The 23,739-nt window shown below is 48.6% G+C and overlaps 1 protein-coding gene across 3 annotated transcripts; it reads right to left on the bottom strand.

Moving 5' to 3' along the window:
* Positions 1–1,461: 1,461 nt before the first annotated feature.
* Positions 1,462–22,288, bottom strand: BLM (Bloom syndrome, RecQ helicase-like). Of its 3 annotated transcripts, none has more exons than XM_014952776.1 (21): positions 22,125–22,288; positions 21,408–22,024; positions 20,069–20,252; positions 19,536–19,654; positions 18,369–18,501; positions 16,631–17,370; positions 15,650–15,826; positions 14,575–14,693; positions 14,117–14,230; positions 13,281–13,379; positions 10,982–11,130; positions 10,036–10,142; positions 9,302–9,462; positions 8,646–8,841; positions 8,051–8,241; positions 6,882–7,029; positions 6,321–6,520; positions 5,406–5,598; positions 5,089–5,211; positions 3,500–3,707; positions 1,462–1,773 (listed from the first exon to the last, which is right to left on the bottom strand). In XM_014952776.1, exons 1-21 carry the CDS (start codon positions 22,229–22,231, stop codon positions 1,608–1,610), a joined length of 4,251 nt encoding a protein of 1,416 aa, XP_014808262.1. In that variant the 5' UTR covers positions 22,232–22,288; the 3' UTR covers positions 1,462–1,607. The 3 variants fall into 3 exon arrangements, with proteins under 3 accessions (XP_014808262.1, XP_014808261.1, XP_014808260.1); XM_014952775.1 differs by having other exon boundaries at positions 19,536–19,651; positions 21,339–22,024; XM_014952774.1 differs by having other exon boundaries at positions 21,339–22,024.
* Positions 22,289–23,739: the final 1,451 nt, after the last annotated feature.

Here is a 23,739-nt window from a genome sequence, read left to right on the forward strand (position 1 = left end):
CCGGCTCCCGCCCACTGCGCCTTCCCGCCAGGGCGGCCATTGGCGGGGCGGCCCCGCCAGGCCCCGGTGAGCGCCTCAACAGACCGGGGCACGCGTGGTGTCGGGGCTCCAGGGCAGGGGGATGAAGCCATGAGAGAGCTGGGGGGTTCAGCCTGGAGAAGAGAAGGCTCCGGGGAGACCTCAGAGCCCCTTCCAGTCCCTCAAGGGGCTCCAGGAGAGATGGGGAGGGCCTCTGGATCAGGGAGGGGGTCCATGGGACCAGGGGGAAGGGTTTGACACTGGAAGAGGGGAGATGGAGCTGAGCTGTGGGGAAGAACTTGTTTGGTGTGAGGGTGGTGAGAGCCTGGCCCAGGTTGGGCAGAGAAGCTGTGGCTGCCCCATCCCTGGAGGGGTTCAAGGGCAGGTTGGAGGGGGCTTGGAGCAACCTGGGCTGGTGGGAGGTGTCCCTGCCCAGGGCAGGGGGTGGCACTGGGGGGGCTGTAAGGTCCCTTCCCACCCAAACCATTCTGTGATGGACAGCCCATGGGCGGCAGTGAAGAACCATGTGGTGACGCTCCACCAATATGCACTACAGCTGGTTATGCTTAGGAGGGTAAAAGTGAACATTCTGAAGAGTGGTGGGCGGCAGTGAAGAACCATGTGGTGACTCCACCAATGTGCACTACAGCTGGTTATGCTCAGGAGGGTAAAAGTGAACATTCTGAAGAGTGAGGTTAATTGAAATGGTCTGAGAGCTCAAGAGGTGGGTCATAAAATACACAAGACCAGTCATCTGGGAGTCGCTGCTCGGCAGGAGCTGATGGAATCCTCTGCTCCAGCCAAGGGAGCGAAGGGCTGGTCCTGGCCCCACCAGGCATCTCTCCAGCCCCTCTCTGGACACACCGGGGCCACCCTGGCAGGGCAGGACAGCAGGAGGTGAGGGTGGCTCAAACCCCTTCACTGTGGTTGCGACCAGATCACAGGATATAAAAATAATGAAAAAATTAACAACTAAAAAAGCAGCAGAGCTGGAGCAGGGCTTGGCTCTCTGGGGAGGCTCTGCAGCCCCTCTCCAGCCCTGGAACCTGGGGAATAAAACGTAAAACTTCCAAACGTTAATTATATTTTCTGTCTCTGGAGAAGGCCCCAGGCTGAGGTTTTGAGAGGAGCAGCTCAGCTCTGAAGTGCTCACACAGCCAGGGAGGGAGCGGAGCAGGGGCAGCCCCAGCGCTGGGACACACACAGCTCCAGTCACCACTTCTGGTGTGTGGTCCCCGGGGGCTCCCCAGGAAGCTGAGGAGCTGAACAGCAGCACCTCCACAACCCGGCACAGCTCCTCTCTGCTTACAGCAGAAAGAACCGTCCAAATAAGCTTATGAGTTAAAAAGCATTTGAGGAAGCTGAGGAGCAGCCCCGTGCCCCTCCACAACCCGGCACAGCTCTTCTCTGCTTACAGCAGAAAGAACCATCCAAATAAGCTTATGAGTTAAAAAGCATTTATTTAATGTGAGGTTTTGGTACTTGACAAATGTACAAGTCTCAGAAGGTTTAGCAAACGAAACAAAGATTTAATGAACAATGATTACATCTTCGGGGCTTGCTATCGTACAGTATTTACACTTCCCCAGTCACAGTACTGAATACGAAGGCTGAAGGAACTGCCTGTTTTTGGGTTTGGGAGGTGCCATAATCCCCAGCTTGGCGGCGGCTCCCTGGGAGGCGGTGACGGGCAGCGAGGGGCCGGGAGCCCTGGGCCCGGGCTGGCGTCGGGGCCGCCGGTACCTGCTGTGGGCCCTGCAGGGGAGGGAGGGTATGTGTCAGACATGGCTTTGCTTCACACAGTCCATACATACACTCTGATACAGATTTTCTAGAAGACTAGGCTTTCATTTTCAAGAAGTTCTGGGGTTGGAGGGGGGAGTTGGGTTGTTTGGGTGTTTTTTTTTTAATCACAGACTAGTCATGGTTGGAAGGGACCTTTGAGATCATTGAGTCCAACCACAAAAACCCAAAAAACCCCCCACAACCCAAACCAACACACCCCACACCCACCCACAGACAGACAAAACCCAACAATCTCAGGCATTAGAGCATGCCCTGAAGTGCCATGTCTACATGTTTCTTAAATACCTCCAGGGATGCAGGTATTAGCACACGTGGCTGCAAAATACCTCTGAAATGTAAATGGCTGTAGCTGTTGCTCTGGCATCCGCCTAAGGGCTGAACCACCCTGACTCCCATTAATCCAATTAGAGTATCAACATTAAGTGACAGTTCAGGGTCAACAGCATTTAATGACTAATATTTTAGCAGATTGGAAGGTGAAAAGGGTGGGAGGAAAACCTACTGAGCCGGGACTTGCAATTTGCTACAAAAAAACAAGGACCAGAATGAGGGAAGAGGGGGCAGAGGAGGAGAGAGACATCCTCGGAAAGCACAGGCGATGGCAGAACGCAGGGGGTTTGAAGGAGGCACGTGGTGTTTTCTCTTTGGTGATGAATGCAATACTAAAGCAGTAGAATGTAAGCTGCTAATATACCAATAAACCTGAAGGGTCTTTAAAATTCATGGGGGGGTTTTACAGAATGTTCTGGAGAACACGTTAGTACCAGTTAGAGCTGCTGTTCCCCACAGCCTGAACTCCTCCCAGCTGAAAGGTAACACAATTCCTGTGACGCTTATAGACCAAATAAAATCCTATTCAAAGAATTCTTTCAGAAATGCAAGAGGTGGGTCGTTCATGTAACTGCTCTTTGGTTCCTCACCTTCTCTATCTCGGACTCCAGGCGAGGTGCAATACCCCACCTCTGTTTTTAAAGAGGATTTGGGGAGGTGGAATTTCTCCATTTCCCCTTTTTTGATCATTCCCTTTCAGCACTGATTAATCAAGTTTTGAGGCACAGACATTCAGCACAAACTGCCACTTGAGTTACTGCACTACTAACTACATAAACTGTTAAAATAGTGTCAGATCTCAAAGGATGAGGCCCAGCCTGGCTCCTCCATCACCCTGGGATAGTTGGTGGTGGATCTGCCCTGGAAGCTCAAGACCAACCAGGCTCCTGGATCCAAACCTTAGGGTCTTGATGCAGGTGTTGCCTCATATGGGACAATCGGAGGGAGGAGTTCTGAATTAACAAGGGGCTGGGAACTGAAGTTCAGATGTTCCATCAAATCTTCAGTTTTGAGCTGCCTTTATGTTTCCAAGCCCAGAAGCCAGCCAGGATGTTAGTGATGGTTACAGCAGCACACTGAAACTCAGTGTCACTACTCGGCTTGGGGCAGTCATGAGTGAGAAACAAAGGACAACTCCTAAATCCCCTTCCTCACCAGGAGCTTTCTAAACAAAATGGTAAAAAACCAAAGCAGAGCAGCTATTAGCAGGCACCTGGTTCATTTTCATGCCATTCTTAAAGCCCGTACTCACTCAAGAAAGCACAGCAGGATGACAGTGCAGTTCTGGGATCATCATTGGGCTATTCTGGACAAAGAGAAGTTACAAATTTCCACAACCACCTACCCTTTGGGATGGAACTGCTGGCTACCGCCAGCGCTTGTCTTTTTCCTCTTCGAGTCTCTGAAGTTTGGTGGCCTTTTCCTTTTCCTCCTTTGGTTTGCGTTATTGCAGAAATAGCTTGAGGTGGTAACGACGTCTTCGGCTTCTCCCTCGCTCTCGGGTGTGCCCGTGCTTCCCGCGGCCGTGTCCACGCTTTGGCCAACAGTGTCTTCTGCAGAGACAGAGAGTTAACAGGGATGAGACCATGGCATGGCCTGGGCCAGCAGAACTGCCAGCCAGAGCACACCGACTGCGCCAGAACCACCGTCCTGACTGTCCCAGGCCCCCCCTGCACCTTCACCCTGCCCCAGGCTCAGCTGAAGGTGGTGTCAACCAAAACTGCCCTCTCTCCTTGCTTTATCTCACACCATAAGAGCCCTGGGCAGCCCTGTTTCCTCTAGCTTGGCTTCTTGTCTACGCTATTTTGGTAGCACTGGGCTTTCTGCCTTTACACTCCCTTCCCTGGGTCATCTGGAAAGAATTATGGAATATACCATAAATATTACAGTCAAATCTGGCACTTGTTTTTAAACCCAGCACCAGGAGACACTGAAAGGCTCAGGGAGCCCAGAGCTCCTTCTCAGTCAGCCACGATCCAGAGGGACGTGATCCTTTGCACCAGCAGTGGAATAAAATACTTTAAAAATGAGGTTTGTAGATAGGTGTTTATTCACAACGCAGTGTATGAAAGCACAGCCTCTTTAAATGTAAACATGAATCACTTTAAAATTGCAGGCCCCAGTGTCTAATCTGATAGCCAGGCTGTGTTAAATACTCTGATTACAGGCTACAGGCTACACTCAGGGGAAGGTAACAGATTTACTAGTCTCGGGGCTCAATTTGCCATTATTCAATGCTGCCCCGTTCGGTGCTGCCATTGTCACCTGGTCATGGGTTTCACACCAAGCTTTGAAAGTTCTCCACTATTCAGTGAAGACCTGAACTTGCTGACCTCATTTACCATGAAAAAAAAAAAAAAAAAAAAAGGGGGAAGTTAAAGCCCGGATGCAAAAGGGTTAAATTAAAACTACATGAACTGCATGATAATTGCACAAGAGCTTGTTTGTTTTCACAGTGAGGTTCTGCACAGCTCGCAAACCAAATACTATGACCTGCTATCCATGGGCTGTCCTGAAAAAAAAAAAAAAAAAAAAAGGTGGAAGTTACTGATTTTCTGCCAGCCCACGATGTTATCCCATACGTAGGAGATGCAGGTGGTGCAAGACCTGTAACTTTAAGGTCAGAATTCTCGTTATGACTAAGCATATTACATAAATGCCAGCAGCTAACAGGTTCAGAGCAGAGCAGTCTGCTTAGATCTCCTTTGCCTCTTTTACCCGTTCAGAGATACACTGAATTTAACAAGCAAGAAGATAACAAAGATCTTTGCATCTTCTGAAAATGTGCAGTCACTCCCTTTTTGTGATTATTAAGCTGCAAGAATTAGTTATTTGTATTTAAAACAAGGCAACTTTTGAGTGAAACTTGTGATAGAGGAGGAGAGATGGGTGTTAAAGAGGAGAGCACACATTTAGGTACAGAGTGTACTGAACCTGGTACGCTCCACTCCGAGTACTTATCCATCACTTTAATTATTTCTGCTCCGTATTTTTCCAGTTTATCTTCTGTGACACCATCAATCTGCAGTAAAACTTCCACATCAGATGACAAGGTCTCTGTAATGGAACAAAGTACCAATTAGACATGTCAAACAAACTAACTTTTTTTGAAGAGCTTCCCCAGGACACGCTCAGTTATTTGTACTGAAACCTGTTCTCACTAAATGTCAGAAACTGCAGAGTTTGTCAGAAAAGGCTCCAGTCGCACGTGCAGCCGATGGGGCTTCCCAGTAAGGAAAAGCTGACCTTACCTGCTATTTTCTTTAGTGTTGAGGTACTGAAAATATTGAAGTAATGCACGTCAAAGACTTTCCCAAGCGTTTTGCAGGTGTCCGTGAGTTCCCCAAGGCACTTTTTAACCATCTCTTCCCGCTGGGACACCTTTGCCACAGAAGCCCTTTGCTTTCTGACGGCGCTGGCGCTTTCCGTTTCATGAAACTCCACCTGAGCCACCAGGAGAGGAGAGAGTGAGGGACTGAGAACACAGGAAGACAGGGAAGGAAACCAAAAGAATTCTCTGATCCACCAAAGCAAGCTATTTACCCAGCACACCCTTTTAGAATTATTTTTTACAGGCTATTCAACCATCCTTAAGTTTCTCCTACAAAGAATTAGCAGAATGTACACAACACAGGGGAAAATCCTGAGAACACCAGTTACAGCTAGATTTAAAGAGCAGCCACTAGGCCTGGCTCTGAGGGCTCTCTCTGCTCCAGACACAGCACTGATGTGAAGGTGACGCTGCCTCGAGCATCTCCAGGACTAGTTCCATGACCTTCTCCAAGTGCATTTTCCATCAGAGCTCACCAATGACCAGGAAAAAATAGAGCAGAAAACACAGAAGGTAGCACTGCTTCTTCTTCTCCCCTTAGCCTTTTCTGTGTTGGCCATAGCTTCCCTTTCTTGCCAGGCGGGAATCAGGTGGATGGAGGAAGAGCAGCAAGATTTCACCCTCTCCACTCCTCTCAAACTCACCTTTTGCCTCACAACGTTATTATTAGAGTAGTGGACTAGAAATCGTGGTGGTTGGATTCTGTTCCCTGCATCTGCTAAGGACTGGCTCCTGCACTGCAGCTGGTTTTAGCCGTCCGAGGGCAAACGCTACAGAGAAACTGTAGCACGTCCCTTATAACAATATATTAGAGACACCCCCAGCTGTTACACACCTGCAGGGACCCGTTGAGCACCGCCTGAGCCTTCTGTCCCAGGATGACATATGCCACAGCCTGGTCGTTAGCAGTGATGTACAAGTCTTCATCTAGAATCTTGTCCAAGACCAGTTTTCTGAAGAGCCTTTCGGCGTTGTGCCGCGAGTAGGCAGCTCCCTTCCCAAATATCCCAGACTGAACCTTCGCGCTCTTGGCACCTGTGCAAGAGAAAGCCCGGGGTCAGCCATTAGAAACCCCACGTGCGTGTGTACTTACACCTGTGGAGGGCTCCCAGGGGGATTCCATAGTGTATGTACATAAAGAAAATGCATTTAGGCACCAGAAACTCCAAGCACCACTAGAAAACTAATATTATCACTATAGCGACCTGAAACGGATTAAAGCTTTAGTTTCATTTCTTTTGGATCATCTTCCACAAAGAGATTCCTGTGACGAGTAATTTTGCAAAATATATCTTCTTGTCGATCACTGCTAGTGTTGCACAGAGCTCCTGATACTTCATCAGGAATTTAGGCACCGAGTCTCTTCAGGTGCTGTTTCTGGAAGAACTGAACTCACCTAAGAAGATGTCTACCATCATATTCAGCGTGTATCTTCCAAAACCTGCATTTCTCTTTGCATTTGTTCGTCCCGTTTGTCCACAGTGCTCTTGTACAAATCTCACAATGCTCTTCACGTCATCCGTTACGTCTCGTGATTTGTAATCCTATTAAAAACAGACTCAATTAGGAAACAACCTTCTGTGGTTCTGCCCCAATGCAAGTTGTTACTGACAACCGTGGGTTTCACTATTGAGCTTTTTTCCAGTCATAAATTAGTTTTGTTCCAAACAGAGAAATAGTGATTTTCTAGTTTATACACCCACAGTGATACAATACAGTCACAGGCATTCTGTGTTTGATAATACTCTGAGAAATACAATAATAGGTACCAAATGAGTGCATATAGCTCTGCTGTGTTAATTGCAGAGAGTGAGCTGCAGGATTGCTGGGTAAATACTGGTAATCGAGGCAAATCGCTTGGAAAGCACTCCCCTAATTATTCTGCTGCCATGCACTAGGACTTACACTTCAAATATGCAGGGAAATGAGAAGACTGGACTAAACACGCACTGTTCTAGTCAAGTTCTGTTAGAGTGACAGCGTGGAAGGTGATGCTTCAAACATGGGACTGAGAACCAGTATCAGCGGGTATAAACCTGAACCAATTCACAGAGACCAGTGCCCTGGCCTGTCTGCTTCTCTTCCACTCCTCTTCCTGCCACTGACAGGTTTGCCTCAATCCCTGAGGCACAAGCCTTAACCCTTGGGCCACCTCAGGCAGTTACCTCTCCTCAGGTGGCACTCGCTGCTCTGCCAGCACGGAGCTGCCTTGGAAACACGGCAACAGGCAGCTGAAGGGGCTCCCCCCAGCCCTTCGGGGGGGGTCTGCTGTTCCCTCTGCCCCCCGTGAGCACCGCCGCCACGAAAACAGACAGCAAGGAACATCCTTGCACATCCTGGTCCTCCTCTGGCAGAAAGAGGAGCATCATAAGTCCATGGATAGTCAGTGTAACTCTACCCTAGGTTAATCCCAGGAAATCATTCCAAGCCTCCAGCATCACAACAGCACAAGACACCTTAAGCATTTTCTCCATTTGCCTTCCCAAATGTCAGGGAATCATTTTTTAACGCAACCAAATGCAAACTCGGTTTAACAACACTGTAAATTAGAGCCATGGCTTTTACCTTCTTTCTACTGCAGTTGTCGCAAGTAACCTCTGGGTGATCTTTACAGAAGGTGGGATTGAAATTAGTCTCCCCAAAGTAGGCCAAAAGCTGGATTCTCCGGCAGTCGACCAAATTCTCACAGTAGTGAACCATACTGTACAGGTTGTTAAAGTGGGTCTGCCTCGTGTGGCTGTTCCCATCCTTCTCCACTGAAAGGTAAGAAATTCAATTGTATTTGTTAAATCTGCACCTCCGCAATTTTTACATCTTATCAGGTAGACAAAACACAGTGTTCTCTTTTGCTGAAAAAATGATGAGTAGGTTTAACCTAGGTCAGATTTTACCTTTAAAATTGTAAAGGCTGGAGAAGGGAAAGATGACCAGAACGACAAGAATCAAGAGATGGATATAAAGGAAAATGTTTTTGGCTCAAATTAAGTACAAGTGACAAAAATCTTTCATTACAGGAAACCATTCAGGTGAAGACGTCCCGTTCTCCCATCCTGGCCAGACCACGCTCAAAATGAGAAAATACCCCAGTCTAACGAGGCAGAGATCAGTGACCGTGTGACTGCTTTAACAGTCTGCACTAAGTCAGCACGGGAGGACTCACTGAGTATCAGCCTGCGGAGCCGGGTGACGTCGCTGTAGCTGTAGAAGAGCAGGCAGTGAGACATCTCCCCGTCCCGCCCCGCTCTGCCCGACTCCTGGTAGTACCCTTCCACAGACTTGGGCAGGGAGGCGTGGATAACGTAGCGCACGTCGGGCTTGTCGATTCCCATTCCAAAGGCAATCGTGGCACAAATCACCTGGGAAGGAAACCATCACCTGTTACAGAGTCAGCCGGGCAGCACTCTGCACCAGAAACAGGCGACCACGATTATGAAACTGTGCAGAACCTGGAATTCCGATTGTAACCCTGCCAGAGGAGTGTGAAAGAGCAGAAACACCTCTCCTCTCAGAAGGGCTGTTCCAAAGAGAACACTCTGAGTCTCAGCATACACCCAGCAGCATGTCGAGCGCTGCTTCAGAAGCCTCGCACTGCTCAGCTCCCTCCCGGTGTATCATTCTGCAGTCTTTGATTGGGAAAATTCCCAATAAAAAGATGGGTAAGGTGTCTGTTTGGGCAGATCTGTCCAGATCACTTATTTAACACTGCATCCCATTTGGCAATAACGTTACACAACTCGACTTTCATTTTCTAGGCCAAGAGGGATAAAAGCACTCTGAATTCTATTCTCTTTTTTCCTGCAGCTGCTTTCCTTTTACCTGACACCCTTCTTGGTTAATCCACTTCTTCTGTACCAGATCCCTGTTGGAGTCGGTGAGACCAGCGTGATAGGCCAGTGCAGCAAGGCCTTCCTTCTGCAGGATAGCTGCTGTCGTGTCACATTCATGTCGGGAAAGGCAATAAATGATTCCAGAGTCATCTGCAAATACATAAAAAGATCCATGCTACAATACAGCTTTATTCCCTTTCAATTCCTCATACCCGTCAAGCATATTCATTTATTCCACAGGGGAGAGGTTGGTAAGTGTAATGCAATAACTGCTTAATAATAAAGAAAAGTAGTTTTATTAATATCAGATGTTTTGTTAGTTTCTCCTCACCCAATTTCCTGGGTTTTTTTGGTAAGGTGGAATCAAGAAAAGTTATCTTCAGGGGGAACCACAGATAAGCAGACCAAGGGAATTAAACAATTAAAACAGTACTGATATTATATGATCTTTATATAGAAGGTCTGGCAGCCTCCAGAAGGGTTACTCAAGAGCATCACCATAATTGACTTTCCCATCTCAAACTCCGAACTTTAGGATGCCCACAAACCTGATTCCCACTGACAATAACATCATTTTGCCTCCCACTTGGTTTTCTTGTAGATCTATTCATGGCTTACAGAGAGGCACAACTCTGGGGGTTTTACAGCATTAGAAAAGCTTTTCCTGCCCTAAAGAGCAGTTCATGAAACACACGCAGGCACCCCGTGCTGCTCAGTACTCACGTGGGTGATACTTCTTAATCCATTCCAAGCAATCCATTGCCACCTTCTTTGGCTTCTTGGGCAACACGTCATATTTCAAGTTGTGCCTGTTGAAGCTCATGGTGAACCTAAAACACAGCAGTTCCCGGGTGTCAGCTTTGTGGGAGCAGTGACAGTCCCAGCAGCTGGGCATCGACTGGGATGTCCCACAGGAACTGCTGCTGGGGCTGGATATCTGCAAAGGAATTTCTGTTCCACTACCCCAATCGAGATTCACGGCACGCAGACTTTGGGGCTAAAATTCCTGCATTTTTCCTGTGGTTGTGAAAAAACCACAGCTGCGTGGTTCTCCTACGGAGAAGGAAGAAACATCCATAAACCAAACACTCACACCGCGGTTTGCTTCACCTTCATTTTCCTTTTGAATATTTGCATCCACATTTGACTGATCAAATTTGTGAAATACAGTGTCACCTCCCTCCTTCTAACCTAAAATACGTTGCTAAAATAGGAAATCTAACAAAACACAATACTTTTTTTTTCCATCACGTGCAATGAAAACACAATTCAATCTGGGCTCAGTGGTACCTCATTAGCTACTTTGCTGCCAATGCTAATTAAAAAACACTTCCAGCTTTTGCAGTTTTCCAGCATTCTTATGAAAAGCACTCAAAAATGCAACTTGTACATTTTGTCAGTGACACAGAAAATCTCATGATGTTATTTTCTATTAAACAGCTCCCTTTATCATGCAAGGAAGAGTTTGGCGAGGTTTTTTTCTTCCTTCTTACTTTAATACTTTGCACGTAACTCACTGTAAATCCCACGCACCCAACCTCATTTAATCAGCTACAACTACCTAAGTATCCCAGGTGGGCCAGGAAGGCTTTTCTTACTTTACTAAGTTTTCCACTCAAAATTCCTGTGGCACAAACAAAGGGTATCAGGAAGGTGCTGAGCAACTCACACTTGTGGTTTGAGCATCTCCAGCTGGTTCTGAATGTCCTTCTGGACCCTGGGGTTGGCGGTGGCCGTGAGAGCCATCATGGGCACGGAGCGGAACCTCCTGCGCAGCATGTTCAGCCGCTTGTAGTCTTGTCGGAAGTCGTGACCCCACTGGTTTAACAACAACGTTTGAGTGTAACTGAGTCAGATGCTCCCACTGAGTCTCCTCTGCCATTTCAGAAAGCAGGAGAAGGCAGTTACCTGGCTGACGCAGTGGGCCTCGTCGATGAATTTGGCAATAACGTTACACAACTCGACTTTCATTTTCTAGGCCAAGAGGGATAAAAGCACTCTGAATTCTATTCTCTTTTTTCCTGCAGCTGCTTTCCTTTTACCTGACACCCTTCTTGGTTAATCCACTTCTTCTGTACCAGATCCCTGTTGGAGTCGGTGAGACCAGCGTGATAGGCCAGTGCAGCAAGGCCTTCCTTCTGCAGGATAGCTGCTGTCGTGTCACATTCATGTCGGGAAAGGCAATAAATGATTCCAGAGTCATCTGCAAATATGTAAAAAGATCTGTGCTATAATACAGCTTTATTCCCTTTCAATTCCTTAACGGTCATACCCGTCAAGCATATTCATTTATTCCACAGGGGAGAGGTTGGTAAGTGTAATGCAATAACTGCTTAATAATAAAGAAAAGTAGTTTTATTAATATCAGATGTTTTGTTAGTTTCTCCTCACCCAATTTCCTGGGTTTTTTTGGTAAGGTGGAATCAAGAAAAGTTATCTTCAGGGGGAACCACAGATAAGCAGACCAAGGGAATTAAACAATGAAAACAGTACTGATATTACATGATCTTTATATACAAGGTCTGGCAGCCTCCAGAAGGGTTACTCAAGAGCATCACCATAATTGACTTTCCCATCTCAAACTCCGAACTTTAGGATGCCCACAAACCTGATTCCCACTGACAATAACATCATTTTGCCTCCCACTTGGTTTTCTTGCAGATCTATTCATGGCTTACAGAGAGGCACAACTCTGGGGGTTTTACAGCATTAGAAAAGCTTTTCCTGCCCTAAAGAGCAGTTCATGAAACACACGCAGGCACCCCGTGCTGCTCAGTACTCACGTGGGTGATACTTCTTAATCCATTCCAAGCAATCCATTGCCACCTTCTTTGGCTTCTTGGGCAACACGTCATATTTCAAGTTGTGCCTGTTGAAGCTCATGGTGAACCTAAAACACAGCAGTTCCCGGGTGTCAGCTTTGTGGGAGCAGTGACAGTCCCAGCAGCCGGGTATCGACTGGAACGTCCCACGTGAACTGCTGCTGGGGCTGGATATCTGCAAAGGAATTTCTGTTCCACTACCCCAATCGAGATTCACGGCACGCAGACTTTGGGGCTAAAATTCCTGCATTTTTCCTGTGGTTGTGAAAAAACCACAGCTGCGTGGTTCTCCTACGGAGAAGGAAGAAACATCCATAAACCAAACACTCACACCGCGGTTTGCTTCACCTTCATTTTCCTTTTGAATATTTGCATCCACATTTGACTGATCAAATTTGTGAAATACAGTGTCACCTCCCTCCTTCTAACCTAAAATACGTTGCTAAAATAGGAAATCTAACAAAACACAATACTTTATTTTTCCATCACGTGCAATGAAAACACAATTCAATCTGGGCTCAGTGGTACCTCATTAGCTACTTTGCTGCCAATGCTAATTAAAAAACACTTCCAGCTTTTGCAGTTTTCCAGCATTCTTATGAAAAGCACTCAAAAATGCAACTTGTACATTTTGTCAGTGACACAGAAAATCTCATGATGTTATTTTCTATTAAACAGCTCCCTTTATCATGCAAGGAAGAGTTTGGCGAGGTTTTTTTTTTCCTTCTTACTTTAATACTTTGCACGTAACTCACTGTAAATCCCACGCACCCAACCTCATTTAATCAGCTACAACTACCTAAGTATCCCAGGTGGGCCAAGAAGGCTTTTCTTACTTTACTAAGTTTTCCACTCAAAATTCCTGTGGCACAAACAAAGGGTATCAGGAAGGTGCTGAGCAACTCACACTTGTGGTTTGAGCATCTCCAGCTGGTTCTGAATGTCCTTCTGGACCCTGGGGTTGGCGGTGGCCGTGAGAGCCATCATGGGCACGGAGCGGAACCTCCTGCGCAGCATGTTCAGCCGCTTGTAGTCTTGTCTGAAGTCGTGACCCCACTGGTTTAACAACAACGTTTGAGTGTAACTGAGTCAGATGCTCCCACTGAGTCTCCTCTGCCATTTCAGAAAGCAGGAGAAGGCAGTTACCTGGCTGACGCAGTGGGCCTCGTCGATGACAAAACGCTCCAGGAGTTTCCTGTCGTAGAGATTTTCCAGGGCTGACATCAGGCGGTTGCTGGCACAAACCTGGGAACAGACCCACCAGCGGCGTCACACGGACAGACAGATGGACTGACAGACAGACAGAGCATGGCCCTTCCTGACCGAGCCCAGAACCACTGCTCTGTGCAGCAGAGCTATCCCTGCCTGCATGGGTGAAGCCCGTGGACACACAGCAGATGGTGACCAGCTTCATCTCCATTGGCAAGGAAGCGGCTGGTGTGGGATCCCCACGAGGTTCTAGGGTTGTCTGTCCAGAGGTCCTATGATCGCAGTAAACTGAAATCATTTGTGCCACCAAAGACAAGTAACAACAACGTTGAAGAGAAATAACCAGCGCACTGAGCAGTGCCTCTTACAGAGCTCTTGGGGAATAACATCACTTCTAAAGGCAACATATAATTAAGAACAAGGTAATCTTTGACAATCACCTATTACCTCGACAGCTTTTCCCCCTGTATTATCCTATTCATAGTACCCTAGATGTTAATAGCTGCTTGACAGCAATTAGCCACTCATATGTAGTGAGATACATTGAAATGGATGGGCATGGGGTTCTTCTTCTAAGAATTTAAATTGCACAGACATACTCAGTCCTCATTCTTGGTTAATTACAGATTGAAATTACTTACATCTGTACAGAGTCTTACTGAATTATCAAAAAAATATTTAACAATTTTTTTCCCCTACTCTAAATTCAGCATTTCCCCTTTCACCCACCTCTTGCTGCCTCCAGGATTTTACAATTCAAATCAAATACAAACCTTCTCAGGGGTAACATACAGAAGCTTTATTACAGGATCTTTTTTTGACAGTTGCATGTATATTTTTGAAGCATCAGCATCTGTTCTATCGCCAGTCAGATATGTTGCAGCAATCTATATTAAAAAAAAATAATTGGATTTTAATATGCACAAAAGAGAAGCATCTCCAAATATAGTCCTCCATCTAGCTATAAACCAGATAAAATGTATATGCAGCTGTACTTGGAAACTGAGCTCTGATAACAAGTACACAGCAGCATCAGTCAGTTCAGGAGTCAGACTGCCCACATGTTCTAATTCATCTGATTTAGTTCTTCCTACACAACTTTGCCTTTTACACTTTCCATCTAATCAATTTTTGCCATTTATATTTGAGACATAAGATTTACTATAAAATTCCAGATTTACTACTCACTCATCTGGAGTTCAACCGAACAGAGCCAGCTGTTGGAACTTACATCTAAAGTCTTCAGTTTCTGCACTTGGTCTATGATCAGGGACCTCAGTGGGGAGATGACGATGGTGACTCCAGCAGAGACACAGGCCGGTAACTGGTAGCACAAGCTTTTCCCACCCCCTGTGAGGATGGAACACAACACACCACATGTCAGGGACCAAGAGGAAAGGGAGACTCTGGAGAAGAAGCAATAAGTCTCCCTTTGCCGCTCATTTCCCCACTTTACAGCACTTCCAGAAATAATGAACTTTTCCCAGTGTCTTTGACGTGATACCTGCAGGATAAGGAAGAGCCATCATGTGAAATACCATGGCAGGCAGAAACTCAACCCCCTCATCCAAAACACCCCAGTGCAGACAACAGCCCTGAAATCCTGCAGCCACAGAATTCGAGCAGCACAATTTATCGCCACCTCCACAAGGCACAGAGAAAGAAAAGAGTTTGGCAAGGGCCCCACCAAAGGAGCTGCAGGTCTTTATTTCCCAAGCCTGTTCTCAAAGGCCTGGGGCTGCCATGGGTGGCCCATGGAGACACCCACCCGTGGGCATCAGGATGAAACAGTCTTCACCCAGCAGAGCAGCGTTGATGGCCTCCAGCTGGTTTGTCCGAAAATAGTGCAAACCAAACTTCTTGTGAAATATATTCATCATCCCTTCAGAATGGGAGAACTTCGTGCCCCTGAAGCGGTCCAGCGCAGGGTTAGTGGCCGGCGGGTCTAGGAGACACAGAAGATGCACCTACAGTGAGTCACAACGTGAAGCTGAGGATCCCTCTGGCAACGTGACACTGCCTGGCTGTAACACAGGGCTCAGCCACCACCACAACCCTTTGAGCCTTTTGAACTCAAATCATGACTTATTAAACAAAATTGCATTCCCGAGCAGCACAATTTATCGCACAGAGAAAGAAAAGAGTTTGGCAAGGGCTCGAGCAGCACAATTTATCGCCACCTCCACAAGGCACAGAGAAAGAAAAGAGTTTGGCAAGGGCCCCACCAAAGGAGCTGCAGGTCTTTATTTCCCAAGCCTGTGCTCAAAGGCCTGGGGCTGCCATGGGTGGCCCATGGAGACACCCACCCGTGGGCATCAGGATGAAACAGTCTTCACCCAGCAGAGCAGCGTTGATGGCCTCCAGCTGGTTTGTCCGAAAATAGTGCAAACCAAACTTCTTGTGAAATATATTCATCATCCCTTCAGAATGGGAGAACTTCGTGCCCCTGAAGCGGTCCAGCGCAGGGTTAGTGGCCGGCGGGTCTAGGAGACACAGAAGATGCACCTACAGTGAGTCACAACGTGAAGCTGAGGATCCCTCTGGCAACGTGACACTGCCTGGCTGTAACACAGGGCTCAGCCACCACCACAACCCTTTGAGCCTTTTGAACTCAAATCATGACTTATTAAACAAAATTGCATTCATCTAGAAGGTCAGAGCATCTAAAGTGTGAACTCTGACTATATGCAAATCTCTGGAAACAAGCGTCTTCCCCGTGACTGTTCCAATGCCTGGTCCTACACCGACACACTTCAGTTTCCCACAAACAACTCTTAAGGAGGTGCCCGTTCGTGGTTACCCAAACCCAGGTGTGGCTGAACCCGTGACAGAGGCTGCTGGAAGGGGCTGCCATTTCCACCTGCCCCTTCACCAGCCCCTTCCCCCAGTAACCACAAGTGACACCGACCCCCTGACCCCAGAGGGATTAGGTTCACATCAGGAAGTGTCTGGTTTTGCATAAACAGCTACAACTGTAGCATAAACAGCTTTGAATTAACAACTGCAGAGTTGTTACTTAATTAAAACACACAAACATTCTAGTTTACATTTTTAGCAGCTTCATCTCCCCAGCAGCCTGCCACCTGCCCGGCAAATAAACACTCAACAAGTTTGGCATCGCTCAGAGGAAAAAAAAGCAGAAGACTTTGGAGATAAAAACCAAAAGAGATTTCCACAAAACCAAAAGGCACTGATAATCTACAGGAAGTCACTTGGCCTTAGGCTTAAAAATAAGTAACTAAAAATTCAGAAAGGGAAAGACAGTAATCCTAGTGAACATCATTTACCCGAGTGGTTCTTTGTTGCCATCAAGAAGCTGGATTTTGGAGCAGGAGGGTTTGATGCAGCAGCAGAGACTTTGGCTCTGGACAGGATCTTTGAGGAGAGCGATCTGGCAGGAGGCCCCTCCCTGACGGGCTGATACAGCGGCGTCGACGGCGTCTCGGGTACCGAAACATTCACCGAATTCTCCCAGTCCTCATCAAAATCGTCGATATCAAAGTGATCGAGGTCAAAGTCCGTGTGGTTCAGCCCCAGAGCGTCCTGCTCAGAGCTGCTGGTGGGAGCCCTGCCCTGGTCTCGCAGAGCGGTGCTGGTGAGAGGCCTCTCCAGCAGGAGACAGCTCTCCCCGTTCCTCAGCCCCGGCTCCCCGCAGGAGCTGCTGTGGAAGGAGGTCTCAGGGTGAGGGCTGAGGGAAGCTCTGTCCCCGCCGTGTCCCCGGGAGGAGGATGGTGCTGCAGTTCCTGGGCAGGTAACCTCCTCGGTACTTGGCTTTGAAGCACAAGGGGTGTCCAAGGTTTGATTTTTCTTGGTAGAAAAATGGCTTGAAGGAACAGTCCCGGAAAGGGCAGAGGGGAGGTTTGGGGACTGGGGCGAGTTCCTGCCCAAACTGAAGCTCCAGGTTGGGCCAGAGCCCGGAGCAGGAGGGGCAGGAGAGCTCTGCTCCACACACCCCTTCCAGGAACCAGGAAAACCCTTGGTCATGGCGCTTTTGTTCAAAGTGACAGAACCAGCCAGCAATCTGCTCCTGGAGAGACAGCAAGGCAAGGAAGAAGGAAAAGATGTATTTAGTCACAAGCGATGATTTATCAAGTTCTACAACATACATTAAACAGTTTTGTCTCTCTCCTATGAAAAATACTAACATATGGTGGTTACATTGCATTCTGTGTCACTGTATCTCAAAAATATTTCAAACAAACGTAGGGAAGAGAGAATAAAACCAGAACTCAGTTGAACAAAATAATTACAAAATTACACCTTCTCTGCAGACATAAAATGAAAGAATTCCTAATAGCAAACAACTCATCCAGGCAAGGGAGAGCTTAAAATAAAATAATAATTAAAAAAAATCTTTAGAGGCATAAACTTTAAATATGCTTGAACCAAATTATGTTTTTACGTATTTTCTAAAAACTATGTCTGACTACAGTAAGGAGGGGAAATAGAATAAGTTCTTTTTACTGACAATGCTCAGAAAAAGCACGTAAATCCAGGCCAGTAAAAAAACCAAAACAAAATCCAAATCCCAACGCTTTGTCCCCATATCGTGCCAGCAGAGTACGCAGGAGCTGAAGCAGCAGCAATGATGAGGCTGGAAGATGACAGACACACAGCTATCAGAACTCACAGTCCCTGCAGCCAGCGAGAGCCACTCTCGGGGAGGGAATATGGAACTAATGCCTGGGGTGACAAGGACCAAGGATGGCACCTGGCAGGTTCTATCCCATCACCCTGCTGCTTTGGAAGCAGCTGGTTCTCATCACCTTCCAGAGAAGAGACACAAGACACCTGGGCCTCAGACTGAACGTGAACCTGATCCTTTCTTCTGGCAGAACACTGGGATCGTTAACACTTTCAGCAAGTTTGGGGGGGATTTTTTTTTTTTCCCCTTCAGTTGGTTAGTTAATTTAAGCTTTTTGAAAAAAAAAAATCCTTCCGTGTCATCTCCTCGGTGTGGTGGAGACACCTGCAGGCACCACAGCACTCCACACGGAGCGGGAAGGGCGGCTGGTCGGCGCGTACCTGAGGTCTCGCTGCTGGAGCAGGGCCTTGGCGCAGGAGAGGCCCTGCAGCTCCCGGAGCGGGATGGCGTCCACCAGCTCACAGATGGTGGCCATGACGCCGAAGAGCTGCTGCTCCAAAGGCAGGTCCTTATCTGTGAGATGGAGTGGTTTACCACACAGTAACACTAGCTTTTACTATAAATCATATATACAACAAGGCAGTAAATTGCAATAAATAAGTCAAAATAATTTACTTTCAATGGATTTTTTAAAAGTCCATTCGCATAAAGAAACTCTTTCTGTGTGTACAGACTCAGTTAGGCTGTGTCTTTGCCCTTGCCTTTTAATTATCCATCTCTCCGTATTTTCCAAACCTCCCCACAGTTCTTTCCCGCTTATTTTGAAAAAAACACTCAAGTTTACACGTTTTGCTTATCTCAAATTACCCCGTTTCTGTGTGTACAGACTCAGTTAGGCTATGTGTCCTTGCCTTTTAATTATCCATCTCTCTGTATTTTCCAAACCTCCCCACATTTCTTTCCCGCTTATTTTGAAAAAAAACACTCAATTTTACACGTTTTGCTTATCTCAAATTACCCCTCCCCAAACGCACTGGAACACATCCTACGAAATGTTACCTTGCAATTCTAGTCTAGAAAGTACCATGGAAAAAAACCTCCCACAGGTGAAAGTTGGTGTTTGTCAGCTCACAACCTTCCCTTTCCAATCTGGTACCACAGAACCATCTGGATTTTGCCCCGGAGCTGCAGGGGACCCCCAACGGCTGCTGCGGGGCTGTGACCCCTCAGAAGAGGCTCCAGGCCCTGCTGCAGTTGCCCAAGTCTGATTTGCCCGGGGGGCAGCTGGGTGTCTCTCGCCACCACCAAACCCTCCCCACCGAGCAGGAACGGACAACGAGGCAGAGCCTGACTACATTGATTTCCAGAACAGCATCATTAAAACATAAACACCCTGCTCTGAGCATTTGTAAACACCAAGTTTTAAGCAACACTGGTACACATGATACACTGATAGGCGTCTGAAAATCCTGTCCCGGACAGTCCCCTGCTTCCTCCTCCTCATCGCTCACCCTCAGGGAATGCTCTCAGAAATGGGAAACCCAGAACAATTTGTTGCAAACCATCCCCAAAACTTGAGGCATAAAATTTCCAAACATTTCCTGTACCTGCACCCTCTGCACCAGGGTCACTGTCAGCAACAGGCTGCGCCGTGGCACCCGGCCCAGGCGTGGACTGAGAGCTGCTTGTGGACCTCCCACTGGCAGGAGACTCTTTGAAAACACTACTAGCATTAAAAGAAAAAGTCATTAAAATACAGATATCTGGAAAACAAGGCATTTCCATACAAGAATTTTATCTTTTAGAAAGCAACATTTAAGGTGTGCATAAAAGATAACCAAATTTCTGAAAAACCCGTTAAATGCAGGGAGCTGAGCACTTTATCACTCGTCCTCTGTGTGGGGACTTGCTTCAATAATTGTTTGTCCCTCTCACTATGAAAGGAAAAGTAACTCTTGCTTTTTCTGAAGCAAAAGCCACCTTTAACATCGGCCATGAAAGTATTTCCTAAGGCATTACCAGCAGTGTCAGCTGTTAACGTGGCAAACAACGTTTTAACAAGCACTAGTTTCATGTCTTTTTTGGTACTCTTAAATCTTATCCTAAAGACAGGCAGTTCTATCAATGAACTTTGTTTTACCTAGTGCTTTTTCCAGAAGGCAAGAAGGAAGGCAGCTCTTCCTCAGGGGATGGTGGAACGACATCCAAGTAATCGTCCTCCTCGAGCTCAGGGAAGGGCTCGATGTCGACGGCGTCCAGTTCCAGGGGGCTGCTCTGCCCCTGGCCACCCGCCCGCTGCCCGGCCCCGCCGCCAGCGCCAGACCCTGGGAGAGACACGTGTTAACCTTCTTGGGTAATGCTGGAAACTCCTTCAGGTGCAAACAAGAATGTAACTCAGCAGAGCGAAAAAATCAGCAGCCAGATTTCAAGACACTCATTTAATAGCTTCTGACTTTAAAAAAAATATTATTACTGCTCCCTTTTCCTCCTGCATTAAAAACAAAGGGACAAAAATCCCACCAACACTCTTCTAAGAGGAAAAGCTATACAGCTTGCCTCTAGTTTCCTCTCCCTGCCGGAACAGAAAAACCTTAAAAGGTTTTTTCCTACAAAAGATTTTATACAAAAGTATCATTACATGAAATACTAGCTCAAAAAAAGAGTGGAGACTCATCAACTAGTATAGTCCCTCTGCGGGAATTAGGTGGTAAATTTACACGTGTAGTGCCTTATAAGACAAATCCTACTAAAAAAGGCCAGTATCATTAATATATCAAAATCCATTCACAGGAAGAATGGAAAAGGTAACAAAATATTCTCAAGGAAAATACAGTTGACAAGCCCTCTCGCCACTTAGTGGAACGACAGCACCACAGGACACTGTTCAGTATCATTCAGTTGCATAAACACATTAATTTCACAAATAAAGATCAAAAGTTTCAAAACAACAGGGAGCTGCCAAGGAAGCTCTGACTGCGAGTCACAGACTTTTTGGTTGTAACTGAGGGCTGACATTTTCGCTTTGTTTTAAATTGAAAGATCTCTTTTTCTGGTTTAATATTTCTCATCATTAAATTTAGGCATAAGATGATTTTGTGTCTCTCTTGTATGAATTTTAAAAGCATTTTTCCTTCTATAACATCCCTGTAGATTATTGCTCTTCATTTCTGGAACAGCAGATGGGGAGCCCTGCAGCTCCCAGCGCTGCCACGCGACCAGCTGCTCCTTCTGCCACAGACACGGTGCTCCACGGCTCACAGCCCTGCCCACCCACCCCAAACCCCCCACCCACGGCTGCTCCTCAGACACGAGTGTGCAGCTCCCTCTGATTTCTGAAAAGCCAAGCCCTTTGTGTGCAAACACGAGCATATTTTCCTCTAGCGCACCAGGACTTTAAAATAAATCGTTACCTGGGTGAGCCTCTTCCCTGTCATCACCCAAAATCACGTCAGCGGATAAATCCTCCCAAAGGTCCTCACCCACGGCCTTCTCATCGCCGCAGGGAGCCGAATCCTCAAGGCAGATCACAGACTGCTGCGAGGAGGGTTGTTGCTCGGCCTCTGGAGGGGTCTCCCCACGCCCCGGGGTGCCACGGCTGCCAGGCCCCGTGTCCTGGCCCACAGCACCGGGGGAAGAGCCGGGCAGCTCATCCCGGCGGGGCTCGGGCCTCTGGGAAGCCTTGCAGGTGGCCCGCTGCCCCTTGGGGGACAGGACGGGCGGCCTGCAGTACTTCTTCTCGATTCCCGACAAATCAAAGTCATCAATGTCGTCCCACTCATCCCCGACGGCGGGGACAGCCACGGGACGGGGCGCGGGGGTCCCTCGCAGCCCCTCACTCACGCTCCTCTGCCCAGAGGCCACAGGGCCTCTTGACGCCTCCTGAGGCCTGGCGAGCACCGGGCTGGGCTGGAGGCTGCACCCACCGGACACCACGGGAAAAAACGCCTGGATTTGCGTTTTCTTGTCCTTGGAGGCAGGGAGGGGGGAGGCCGGCGCAGCCAGGGAGGTGTTAACATCCTTCTCCCTCAAGGCGGAGGCGGCGGGGAGGCCCCGGGGCGGGCCGCCGGCCGGAGAGGTCTTCTTGAAGGTGAAGCCCCTGCGGAGAGAGGAGCCCCCGGTGAGCGCCCCCCGCTCGGGTATCGCCCCGCCGCCCGGTGTGCATCCCCCCCGCCCCGCCGAGGCCCCGCGGTACTCACGCCGAGCGCTGGCGCGGCGGGGGCGCGTTGCGGAGGGCGCTGAGGGCTCCGCGGGCCGAGTGGAGCCGCAGCTGCTCCCGCAGGTTGTTCTGCGGCAGGGCCGCCATGAGGGGCCGGGGCCGCCCCGCCGCCAGGGGGCGCTCTGCGCTTCCCCGCCCGCTCCCGCCGACCCCTTCGCATTCGGCGCCAAAACGCCGCCTGCCCCGCATTGGATGGACGCGGCGGAAGCGGAAGCGGCGGAAGCGGAAGTGGCGGCAGAGACGGCGGCTTCCACTTCCGGGGCGAGGGCGGGCTCCGGCCCCACCCCCGGGGCGGGAGGGCAAGAGGCCCCGCCCCGCGAAATGGCGGCGCCGGCAGCGGCGGTGGGGGGGGCTGCGGGCGGAGAGCGGCCCCCGGGCACCCCGGAGCCTTCAGGCTGGTTATAACAGCAAGTTGCGCAACTCCAGGAAGGTTCTAAGGCTGCGCGGCCCCTTGCGGGCGGCGGGAGCCCTGTCGGGAGGGGGGTGGGTGATAAGAGCGTCTGCCCGAACAGCGGACAGAGCAGGGACCTGAGCGTCCCCACACACAGAGACGTTAATGTAATTTACAAGAGTAAGATAACTGAAGAAAATAGAGTTACTGGAAACTGCAGGACTGAGATAACAAACAAAAAAAAAAAAAAACGGGGAATTAACTGAAGATGCAAAAGTTAAACTTTGATGTGCCAGGCAGCTCGAGAAGTCTGTACCTTCCGAGTCCCTCAGCCAACGGGGGAAGGACGAGGGTTCCGTGCGGCCGGGGAACGAGGGTAAAATGGAGGCTGCGTCCTCCGGAAAATGGAGAGACCCCCAGGGGAACGCCCCAGCGGGCTCTATTCAAATAAAGTCTTTGCAGGACTCCTCTGTCTCTTTTGTGAACACCCTCCTCTGGCTCTGGGATTTGCCACACAGGGGTGTCCCCCCATCGGGGGGCAAAGCGCAGGGTTCAGGCCCCATCCCCACCCGTGACCACACCGGTGACACCGAGAGCACACCACACACCGGGATCGAGTCGGCTTTATTCTGCCAGTGGCCACTTTCAGCATGAAATAACACACAACAGCGGTGCCTCCGACGGGACACACCTTGCCCAGCCAACGCGTGTTTATTAGCAATAAGCATCTTGCTGCCTTCATTGATTCATAAAAAGAAAATCATCCATTTCTTCTCTATTTGCATTAAAATATCCTATTTTTTTAATTAAAAAAAAATACTAGAAACATTCAGTCAGAATAGATAAAGTGTACAAATGGCGGCACTCCTCTTTCTCCAGAGAAAGGACAAAATCTCCGTCAGTGCCCAGAGGTTAGATGTGTCACTGGGAGCGGCCACCTGGAGGAAGGGGGGAGCTTTGCTGGGGCAAAGAAAGATGATCAGTCTCCAAACCAGGTACCGGCCGGACACTGCCACCCCCGAAAGCAGCGTCCCCCCTGCTGCTGCCACCCCCAGTGCAGCCGCGGGGCTGGGATGGGGTGAGGGTGGCACCGGTGCTTTTCGCTGGGGAGAGCAGGCACAGGCCGCCTACTGCAAGGAGCCGAGGAACCTGCCTGAGGGTGATGGCTTTGGGCGGCTGGGTGTCTCCTCTGGCTGCCTCTCTC

Source organism: Calidris pugnax, unplaced genomic scaffold (assembly GCF_001431845.1).
Source record: "Calidris pugnax isolate Ruff unplaced genomic scaffold, ASM143184v1 scaffold187, whole genome shotgun sequence".
Lineage (NCBI taxonomy): Eukaryota > Metazoa > Chordata > Aves > Charadriiformes > Scolopacidae > Calidris > Calidris pugnax.

Coding starts and splice junctions, on each gene's coding strand:
- BLM (XM_014952774.1), bottom strand. CDS start 22,231: ATGGCGGCCCTGCCGCAGAACAACCTGCGGGAGCAGCTGCGGCTCCAC. Junction 17,371..18,368: donor CTCCAGCAGCGAGACCTCAG/GTACGCGCCGAC, acceptor CTGTCTCTCCAG/GAGCAGATTGCTGGCTGGTT. Junction 9,463..10,035: donor GATTAAGAAGTATCACCCAC/GTGAGTACTGAG, acceptor ATGTATTTGCAG/ATGACTCTGGAATCATTTAT.